Raw genomic sequence first — 10,830 nt, 5'->3', positions numbered from 1 at the left:
CCGGGGTGCTCGGCAGGGGCTGTTGGGGTGCTATTACTCTGACACGGTCCACACTCGTCCAGGTTCTTGGGAGTGGGTGTGCGTGGGGGTGGGACCTGTTAACACCCAGGACTCTGGCAGGTGTCCCCTGCTCTGTGCAGCCCACACCTTGGCTGTGGGAAGAGGCAAAGGAGCCTGAGACCCTGCTGCAGGCCTGGGTGGGGGCACTGGACATGTTCCAGGCCTGCGTGGGGGACAAGGACATGTTCAGGGACAGCACTTGTGACCTCCAGTGAAGGATGACAGTTGTACAGGTTCAGGGCCCAGAGGGTGCTGGGAAGGAGGGGTTGGGTGGGATCCACCTGGGAGCTGGCACAGGGCCAGGCAGACAGGCGCAGGGAGAGGTGGTGGCAGGCCACGGGTGGTCCAGGTTCAGGGCTCTGTGGTGTCGGGACTCAGAGCTGCGTGTGTCCCCGGGGCTGCGTGTGCCTGTGCACGCGTCCTGCGGTCTGTGTGCGTCTGTGGCCTGTGTCTGTGGTGGGGGTGCCCAGGTGTGTGAGCCCAGGAGGGTCCTGTGGGGTCCTTCCCCTCCCTCCCCACCGTCCTGGGAGTGGGGCTGGCCCTGGATGGGGAGGTTTCTGGCTCCCTCCCAGCCTGACTCCCCAGCTGACCTTCCCTGGTCCTGGAAAACAGGTCTGGTCCTGCTTACCCACAAGGAACAGGGGCCTGCAGGGGCCGCGCCTGGGGACGGGAAGGTCCATGAACTGCTGGGGTCCCCAGGAAGAGTGTCCCCCCAGAGCCGGCAGCCTCTCTCCTCCTCCGACCTGCGTCTTCTGAGATGTGCTCTGTCCTGTCCCCTCTTCCTGGTGCTGGTCCTCCCAGGGTGGACTCTGCCCCGCAGGGCGGGAGGAGGGGAGGAGGGGCCCCGGGAGGAGGTCATTATCTTCATGGCCTCCTGCTGCCTTGAGCTCATTACTGGACTCTAATTGTCCCTGTGTCTATATTATATTTATGACCCAGACTTGCTGCTGGTGAGCCAGGAGACACAGAAAAGCACATGAAAGACAGCAGAGAGCACTTTACCGGGCGTCTCGTTTCCCTTTGATCTGGGCTTCCTTCCAGGGCTGGGCCCACGTTTTCCGTGTCCTCTCGGGTTCTGGCCGGCTGCTCTGGCCCCTCCACCCTGTTCTTCCCTCCCTTGGGGGCAGTGGACATGATCAGGGACAGCACTTGTGACCGCCAGTGAAGGGTGACAGACTTCCTTCCCCAGGGCCGTGTGGATGGCTGCAAGGTGTGCGTCAGACACCCAGACCCAACTCAGTGCAGGTGCGTTCCCTGCCAGGGGACCACAGGGTGGGGGTGGTTCCGTGGGTCACCACAGGGCTGGGACGCTCCCATTGCCTAGTGACTGCGCAGCCATCCCCACCTCCTACCACAGGGCATTAACACGTTTCTGTTGGGGCCAGTGTAAACCAGCCCATGTCCCCAAAGCCACCCGCAAGCCAGGTGGGTCAGGAACATATGGTGTATGGTACAGAGGTGACCGACCCTGTGTTGGGGCTGACGTGTTCCCTGTGCTCAACTTCACGTCATCATTTCAGCCTGCACTTCCACTTACCAAAAACTGACTCCCGTGGAACACAATGCCCCTCACGCCTGCAGCCTCCCACGGCCCAGTTCCTGTGTGTCTTGACCACATCATTTTCTTTCTTTGTTTTTTTTTTCTTTTGCATGTATGTAATTTAATCTGATGTTTTGTTTATAGTGACCCTAGAAGCAATAAGCTCCATATATACAATGTCCCTTGTTACATATAGTGTTTGTGTGCATGTACATAATGTAACTGTTTGCAGTGTAGTGTGTCTAGAGGAACTTGTTACACATAATATAACTTGTTATATAATGTGGATGTGTGCATGAGTGTGTGTGTGTGACTAGGCAGGTCATAGGCTACACCATGTGGTGTGTGTGAGTGTACTCTACGCTGTTCACACTATAACAAACTGCCCCAGGACACATTTCCCAAACCTAACTGGGTCCTTAAGCAACATGGGACTGTATGCAAACAGGGTACAGGAACGGGATGTCCCTGGTGACGGATGGTTGTCTGAGACCTTCAAAACCCAGGACTGCACCGTGCAGAGGGAAGTCTGTGGCTATGTTGGTGACTCATATCAGCACCCAGTTATCAAAGTCATGAACTCCCAGACCTGGCTCTAAAGCTGTTATGGTCCAGTGGTTAAATCTTGCTATTGTTCATAAACCCCAGGTGGACCACATGAATCTCAGTAGCATCATCCAGAAGATGCCTCCACCTTCAGGAACTCACGCCCCTTCCTCAGGGGACCCCCGACTGGGCCTGGCCACCCCTTCTTGGATCCTCCATGACTTGGAGTGTCTCATCTGAAACCTGTCCCTTTAGTCAGGAGTGGTGGCATCCAGTGACCACCCAGGGACAGGTGGGAACTTGGTGAGAAGCCCCAAGGAAACTTTAACCTCATTCTGGGGTCTAATGTTGTTCCTTCTTATTTATCAAAATGGCAAAATGGTCCCTCCCAGGGCAAAGTGCAGCCCAGCCCAGCCAAGTGGACCTGCTGAACCCTGCCCCTCCCTGTTGTCAGGTTGCAGCCTGCAGGAATGGTGACTCGTGATATCTGGGGAGAGGAAGGCAGGGGGCTTCTCACCTCCCCCACCCCATCTGGGCAAGCCCCGTCACCCCCAAAGCCTCACAGCACCAGGAGAAGCCGGGGGTTAGGGGAAACAGCCTCCTTGACCTTGTTGTGCATCCTCCTGGGAGGAATCCCTCCTGGAGCAAGAACTGGATAAAGATGGGGAGAGTCAGGAGCCCCCCACCAGCTTTCAGAGAGGACGAGGCTCAGGGGACAGTAGAATAACATCACCAACCACAGCACTAACAGCACCAAGTGTGCCCTGTCGCTCTCTTTCCTCCTGGTGAGACTGTAAGTCTTGAGGCAGGAGAGTCTCTGGTGGGCAGGGTCAGAGCCAGGCAGCACGAAGCACTGGGTGGAAAAAGAGGATGGGTCCCGGGAGGCAGAGCTGACCCCTGTAGCCTGGTGGGCAGCAGAGGGGCCCTCAGCACAGTAGCCACCTGCGTTGGGTGCCCAGGGGGCTCCCCTACAGAAGGATAGCTGCCTGACCTTTCTGTGGCCCCAGGTCCTCGTCTTACAGTGGACACCTCGGCCACTACCTTTATAAACCCAGATTTAGTGTGCTAGGGGCACATCTCTGTGATGAGAGTGAGTCTGCCTCTAAGAGATGGTGGAATGGAGAATTGCTATTTATTCTCTGACTAATGATAAACTTGAACATTCATCCAGGACCGTTGCTGAAAAGCCTTTGGCTGAGCTTCTCTGAGAGACCTGGCCTATACTCCAAATCAGTCCTTTAATTTACTTTTTTACTTGCTAAGATCCCAGATGCACGCTTGACTTCCATTTCTGAGAGAATAAAGTGAACAGCTCAATTCTTCTCCAAATGCTTGGCCCCAGACTGAACAGGAGAAAGCGCCAGGAAGCTCCAGTAGAGGGCGCCCTACAAGTCACTGCCCCTGCAGCTCAGAACCACCCAGGCCAGCCCAGCCCAGGGAAGCCAGGACACAAGGCTGAAGGGGATGTGGCGTCCTGGGGGGCCAGGGTGGAGGACAGTGGGCAGCACAAATCAGCTATGGACTTGACTCATTGGTAAAGGACTGATAATGATGTCTTCACTGTAACCCATGTTCCATGCCAAAGTGAGATGTCCATCACAAGGGGAGGGGCGGGGCCAGGGGAAGGTCTGGGGCTTCCAGTGTTCTGAGAGCCACACCAGCTCTGAAAACGGGTCTACTCTGTTTTAATTTAAATCAGATGTATTTTAAACTACTACCTAAAACATAAATCTGTAGACACTGATGGGAACCACGTGCTGTTCAGCACCTGCAAACGCTGCATCGTGTTGGAGACGGCCAAACTCAGCTCCTGGGACACTCACTGTTTCTTTAAGTGAGAGCACACAGTCCTTGGTGCCCTTGTGGTGTGCAGCTTGCAGACCCTCTCTGCAGTCTCCCCCCGTGTCTCCCACCTTAAGGACAACAGATGCATTGGGTTAGCAACCACCCTGGTGACTTTCTCTTGATGACAAGGGCAGAGACTTGTTACCAAGCAGGGAAGGTGTAAACCAGTGAATACTAAATAAAGGCACTTGGGCAAGTTTTCTAACACCCAGCAGCCTCAGTTTTCCCTTTAGTAAAAGAGATAATAGCATCTTCATAATAGAGTGGCTGTAATTCTAAGAGATTAAGAAGCCATTGCTCTCATAAGCCTTTGCCATAAGCAATTGCTATCAGGTTATTTTGATTGCAGAATGAAGAAAGCGGCCTCAGGACACGTGCTCAGATGAATGGTAAGTGAGTAACTCTGTGCCACTTCTGGTCCCCTCCTGAAGCCTCTCTCCCCCTCCCAGGTCCTCCAACCTTCTCTCACTCTCTTCTTACTTCTACTCAAGGTCTGTGATTTAGACCATTTCCTGAGGCTGTAGCAAAGCACCTGACACTGGATACTTTGTAAAGAAGCAGGGTTCTTTAGCTCACAGCTTTGGAGGCTGAAAGTCCAGGCTTGGGTGCCTCACCTGTTTGACCTGGTGAGGGACTTCCGGCTACACGACAACTTGGCCCCTCTTTTGATAATGACCTTCTTTTTCAACAATCAACTGGAATCCTATGACAACTACATTCATTCCTTCTGAGGGTTATGTCCAGTGACCTTATCAGGAGCCAGTAGGCCCACCACCTCCCAAAATGGCCACACTGGGGACAAGCTTCCAACACATGGACATCCAAGCCCCAGCTCTTTCCAGTGTAGTCCTTCCCCCCACCCAGCCTCAGTGGAGATGCCCGTGTGGGGGGAGGGGCAGGGCACGTCCAGATACTGTTAGGCCGTCACCTGGGCAGCCCTTGGCTCAGGCAGGTGACTATGAAATCAGCCCCCACAGAGAAGACCTTCCTGGGCCGCCCTGTCCACCATCACACCCAGCTCAGGGCAGAGGTTTGCGCTGAGGATGGAGGAGGCAGGACCCTTCTCCGGCCTGGCAGTGGGCAGAGCAGTGCACCCGTGGGGTCTGTCTGGCAAGGGCCCTCTTGGTCCACGTGGCCCCTGCTCACAGTGGCCTCCCGTGGGGGGAGGGCAAGGTGCTTCTCTACTCCAAGGACAGTGACCCACTCAGGAGGGCTCCACTCTCAGCCCTGATGGCCTCCCGAGGCCCCACCCCTGAGCTCCATCACCTCAGGGTTAGGACTTCAGCACAGGAACAGGTGGGGACGGGGACATTCCTCTCAGAGCATCAAGCAGCTGTCAGCAGCCGCAGGTGTGGGCTCCATCGGGGACAGCGTGACCACGTGGGGCAGGCCAGGGTGCTGGGAGGTGAGAGATGAGAAAAGACCTGCAGGTGGGCTGAGCACCACCTGGTGAGAAGGGCAGGTGAGCAGGGAGAAGGCGGGCGCCGAGGAGGGCCCCACCCAGCTCTGCCTCTGGCCAGGTCACCCCCCCTGGGAGGGCTCTGTCTCTGGGAATATCCCTCCAGTCCCCGGAGAGGACAGACCACGTCCCGTCTCACATGAGGCCTCAACCCACAGCTAAGTGCTCATTGGCAACTTGTCTGAGTCCTGGCCTGGGGAGGCCCTCGGGGGCGTGGACAGAGCTGGCTGCTGGGCTCTGAGGCCAGAGAGCAGAAGCCACTGTGTTCACTGGGAGTGAGGGAGCAAGGGCTGCCTCCACCCATCACCAGGACGCTGCCCACCTTCTGTGCCCCCGATGCCCACACCTGGCTGCACAGGCTGCCTCCAGGGCTCCTCAACCTGGTGCTCTTGACCCTGCTGACCTGATGCTGGGGGACTGCTCTCTGCAGGGTCAGATGGTAGCGCATCTCTGGCCTCCACCCACTAGGGGGCAGGAGCTCCGCCATGTCCCAGTCAAATATTATGAAGTGCCTGCCCAGGTGGCCAGGGTCCTAGGGGTGGAATTGAGCAAGGCTGAGAGACAGCCTGGGACCACCCTGTGACTTCCTCATGCCAACCCAGGGAGGGACCATTCCTGGTGCAAAATAAGGGGCACAGCAGCACCTCAGCCTGGGCAGGAGCACTCCTAGACGTGGTGTTCCCATCTCTTGGGCCTCAGGGGACCTCAGAGGTCCCTGTCTGACCCCAGACAGGATGTGCATGGCTGATCCTAAAGGAACGGTGGGTGGTGCACACATTTCCGGCCCAGGCCCCTGGAATCCAGGAAGCCCAGAGAAAGGGGCAGATGGGGCCCTGGTCCCCCTCTGAGTGGTCTCTGGGCCCTGGAGGTGGGTTTCCGTCCATTCTGTGCAGAAGGGCAAGTTCCCCTGGAGGGCGGGCCTGAGGGTCCTCTTCTGTCATTGCCCAGGCCTCGGCCCCTCCCCAGCTTCCGTGGGTCCTGCAGCTTCCCCTCCACAGGCTCTGGCTGCTCTGCTCAGTCCCAGGAGCCCAGGACCCTGTGCCTCCCAATGCTGCGGCTGCTGCTGTCCCTGCTGTGGGCAGTGGAGGGGGCCTGTGCAGAGGGGCCTAGGAGGGTGCTCCCTGATGACCCCTGTCGTCCTCTGGGGCGCTCCCCTCAGGATCCAGGATACAGCATAAATGTGACGAAGTCCGTGACGGTGCAGGAGGGTCTGTGTGTCCTGGTGCCCTGCAGCTTCTCCTACCCCGGCTCAGGGAAGGGCCCTGTTTCTGGCTACTGGTTCCCTGCAGGGGCCAATAAACACCATGGCTCTCCAGTGGCCACCAACAACTCTACTCGGAAAGTGAATAACAAGACCAAGTATCGGTTCCACCTCCTCGGGGACCCAGGAACCAACAACTGCTCCCTGAGCATCAGAGACGCCAAGCGCAGTGACAGTGGCTGCTACTTCTTCCGGATGGAGAAAGGAGAGTTAAAGTGGAATTACTGTGACAACAAGGTCTCAGTGCATGTGACAGGTAAGACTCCAGCTCCAGGGAAGCCTCAGGGAGGTCACAGGACAGGGCTGGGTGGGACCCTGCCCTGGGGGAGTTGGGGGTCAAGCATTAGGGGCTCAGGGAGCAGCTGGGTCAGAGCCTGAGCTTCTCTCAGGGCCCCACCTCCCCCCCTCCCCCCCTGACCCTCCCTGTCCCCTCTGCTCACCAGCCCTGACCCACACCCCTGACATCCTCATCCCTGGGACCCTGGAGTCTTGTCATCCCAGCAACCTGACCTGCTCTGTGCCCTGGGCCTGTGAGCAGGGGACACCCCCCACCTTCTCCTGGGAAGGGCCCTCTGTGTCCTCCCTGGGCCCCAACATCATCCACTCCTCGGTGCTCACCCTCACCCCACGGCCCCAGGACCATGGCACCAACCTCACCTGTCAGGTGAAGTTCCCTGCAGCTGGCGTGACCACAGAGAGAACCATCCAGCTCAATGTCACCTGTGAGTGATGGGCCAGGACACCTGGGTCCCTGGGGCTGTGAGGGGCAGAGAAGGAGGCTTGGGTCCCAGGGGTAGGAACAATTTGTGGCCGTGTCCTGGGGGCCTGGTTGAGTCAGGGACCTTGGAGGGCACAGGCCCTGTCCCTCTGTGTGTCTGTGGTTATGGGGTGGGTGTGGGGAGTGCTGCCTCATCTTCAATCCAACTAAAGGGGAAACAAACCATGTTCCTGTCCACCAAGCTGCAGAGAACCCTGCAGTCAATGTCCCCAGGGGTGGCCCAGGCAGGGGGAGGGCCTCCCCGGGGCTGTTAGTGCTGTGCTCTCTGAGCCAGGCTGGTGGAGACCTGGCTTCCAGGTGTTGGAATACTGGAGAGGCTGCAGGACCCCCCCCCGGGAAGCCCCCCTCAGGCCTCCGTCCCCATGTATCCTCCTATAACTGCCTAAGGACATTTGGGGTGACCAGCAACTAGAACTTTATACCCCAAATAATTTTCTATGTTTCCTTTCAATCACTGAATGTCTTGGGGACATTTTGAAAATAATCTTTCTGTTCTAGTTGAACAGTCACTACAAAACCAAGCGACAGGTGCCCTGTGTGCACCACCTCCTGAGTCGGGAGACCTCGTGCTCCAGAGGGGGCCAGTTACTACAGTCCACAAACCTACGTGGACACGTCACTGTCACCTGGAGGCCTCAGTCTCGGCAGGGCCACCCTTGGAGTCGTACATTCTGTGGGATTTGACCCCATAGCACAGTCACACAGAAGAGCCCTTGAAACATCTCTGGGACTCTCTGCTTTTCCTGTCAATCCCTCCTCCCTTGGCCCTGACCTCTGCCCAGAGATCAGCACCACGGCCTGTTCCCATGGCAATGGCATCTGGTCCCCTCCCTGGACAGTGAGACCCCAGGGCAGGGTGGTTCCTCAGGAGTCCTCCTCAACTGTGGACCTCCACTGCCCAGGGACACCCCGACTCCAGGTGTCGAGGTCCCGGGAGGCTGCCCAGGTCTGACCCGAGGCCTGACATGGATTCCCTGCTCCACCTGCTTCTCGTCCCTTCTGCAGGCCCAGGGAGTGCTGTGACCTTGAGTGACACGGCCAGCGGAGACCAGGAGAGGGGACTAGGGAAGAGGGAGGGATGAGGTCCGTCAGGGTCCTGCACCTTCTCTGTCCCTGTCCCTGTTTCTAATGGAAAGTCCTTGTCCCCCATAGCTTCATGGGCCCACTGTGGCCAGGTCTGGGGTCTGTGGCGTGGAGTCCCTGGGTGGAGAGAGTCTGGGGTCCCAGGTCTGGGCAAGAGCCTGGGTGGACAGGAGGCACAGGGTGAGCTGTGTCCTCCTCCTAAGGTCCCTGACAGGCTGGCGTCTTCTGAGGGTGGGAAGACTTAGGGGCTGAACCCACGTGGGAGGTGAGGCCCCCGAGTGCTGGGGAGGAGGGGACACGTGCCTGGTCACCAAGATTGGAGGTCACCCAAGTCTCTTCTCTCTGCAGGGAGTCAGGGGACAAACGCAGCAGCAGGAGTGCTCTGGGGGGCCATCGGGGGGGCTGGCGTCACGGCCCTGGTGGCCCTCGGTCTCTGTCTCACCTTCTCCATGTGAGCCCCAGCCTGGGGTCGGGGTGGGTCAGGGGTGGAGAAGGGGGATTCAGGGTTGGAGGGACCTGGAGGGGTTCTGAGGGCCTGGGACCAAGATGGGGTGCAGTGGTGTTGAGGATCCAGGCTGCAGCCTCTGGGCAAGCCTGTCCCCTCCCAGCCCCAGCCTCAGATGCCCAGGAAGCAGGGTGGAGAGGGGACCTTGTCACAAAGTCCTATGGTGAAGGCCACCAGGTGACTGCTGACCTAAACCTGCCATAGTCACGCACTCCAGGCTACGACAGTGACCCAGCATCTGAGCAAACCAGGCTCAAAGACACCCGTGTCCCCTCAGAGTGAAGTCCCACAGGAGGAAGGCAGCCAGGGCAGCAGAGGACATGAGTGACACCCAGCCCGCCCTCCAGCCAGCCTCCCTGGTAAGTGCCCTGTGCACCCTGGGATCCAGCCTGTCCCCAGGGCAAGTCCCCAGGTGGCCACGGTGGTGCCCACTCAGCATGCCTAGAACTGAGCTGGTCGCTGTCCCTTGTTTTAGAGTTTAGGTCTCAGTGTTGAGACATGGCAAGGCCAGTCTGCAGGGGACCATGGCCTTGTGTGAAGACAGTGTGTGACTCCCAGTTCCTAGAGGAACGGGCAGGCCACGCCACGCAAGGCCACTCGTGGAGCAGGAGGGCTGGTCAGGGGACAGGGTGAGGGGAAGACGTGGGCAGGAGCCCATGCTGAGGGCCTGGGCGAGACCGGGTGGGCAGCGGGTAGGACTGGCTGCTCTGTGTCAGCAGAGCCTGGGGTTGGGGGGTCTCTGTTGCCTGGCGCCTTGCCCTAGGTTATTAGGGTACGTGATGGTCGTCCAGAGAGGAAGGGCTCCAGGAGGACGTGGTTGGTCTGGGGTCTGGGTACCTGGTCTGCAGGGAAAGGTGCGTAGTAGGCGTGTCCTCTGCTGTCCCTGGGGATGGGCTCTGGGAGAGGCAGTGTCTGGGGTGGGCAAGGCCCTGATGTCAGAACCTCAGAAGTGCGTGGCTGACACATCCCTGCACCCTTCACTTGCTGGGTTCCCCATCTCTGATGGCCCTCCTGTCCCCACAGCCCAACAGAGACCTGGCCCCTCTCCAGCCCAGTCCCCCACCCTTCTCCCTCTGCCCACCTGCACCAAGGTACTCCTGTTCCTCTGAAGTCAGCCTAAGGCAGCCCTCCCCCCAGCCCAGCTCCCCTCCACTCCTTCCTGCCTCACACCCCTGCCCCAGCCCATCAGCAGGACCTGCACCAACTGTCCTTGTCCCCACTGAGTTTGAAAAGCACTGCTTCTCCTCACTGCAGAAGAGGAGCCCTGAGGAGCCCTCCCTGGCATTTGGGGCAGGAAAGGCAGGGTCACGGTCAGCGCTGTGGACCTAGAGCCCAGAACTGGGCCTGCAGCAGAGAAGGGCTGGTCTCCAAACTCTCCAGGCAGCTCGGCCCCTCTCCATGGCTGCCCAGGCTCCTGTGGGCACAGCTCCCTACACCTGGTGGCCGCCGCAGACCCTGGGGCCTCCCACCTGAGCACCACAGGACAAGGACCTCTGTGGCCACCTGTGCCCTGTCCTCTACAGTTGCCATTGGCCATCACCTACTACTCAGCAATCTGCACTGCTCCCCCTGACACTGACCCACAGGGCTCCCTCTGCACTGCCCCCTCCTGTGCACCCAGTGCTGGGCACAGAGGCCCAGGACCCCAGTGGTGTTTGGGATGGAGGGTGCGTGAGGGGAAGCCCCTCCTCTCTGAGTCAGTTCCCGGGTCTGTGAGACAGCAGAACAGGGGTCTGCACCCAGGTCTGTGAAT

General features: G+C 58.7%; 1 protein-coding gene across 1 annotated transcript in view; it reads left to right on the top strand.

Annotated features, from left to right (window-relative positions):
- The first annotated feature begins 6,498 nt into the window (after positions 1 to 6,498).
- The window catches only part of LOC143384290 (sialic acid-binding Ig-like lectin 12), a 30,995-nt gene continuing 26,663 nt past the window's right edge, over positions 6,499 to 10,830 (top strand). Inside the window, exon 1 of the mRNA XM_077105900.1 lies at positions 6,499 to 6,967. Coding sequence (XP_076962015.1) covers positions 6,499 to 6,967 — 469 coding nt within the window. The remainder of the gene's footprint in view (positions 6,968 to 10,830) is intronic.

This window comes from Callospermophilus lateralis, chromosome 18 (assembly GCF_048772815.1).
Source record: "Callospermophilus lateralis isolate mCalLat2 chromosome 18, mCalLat2.hap1, whole genome shotgun sequence".
NCBI lineage: Eukaryota > Metazoa > Chordata > Mammalia > Rodentia > Sciuridae > Callospermophilus > Callospermophilus lateralis.
Note: the sequence above shows the minus strand (reverse complement) of the source record. Positions and strands in the feature narration are given on the sequence as shown.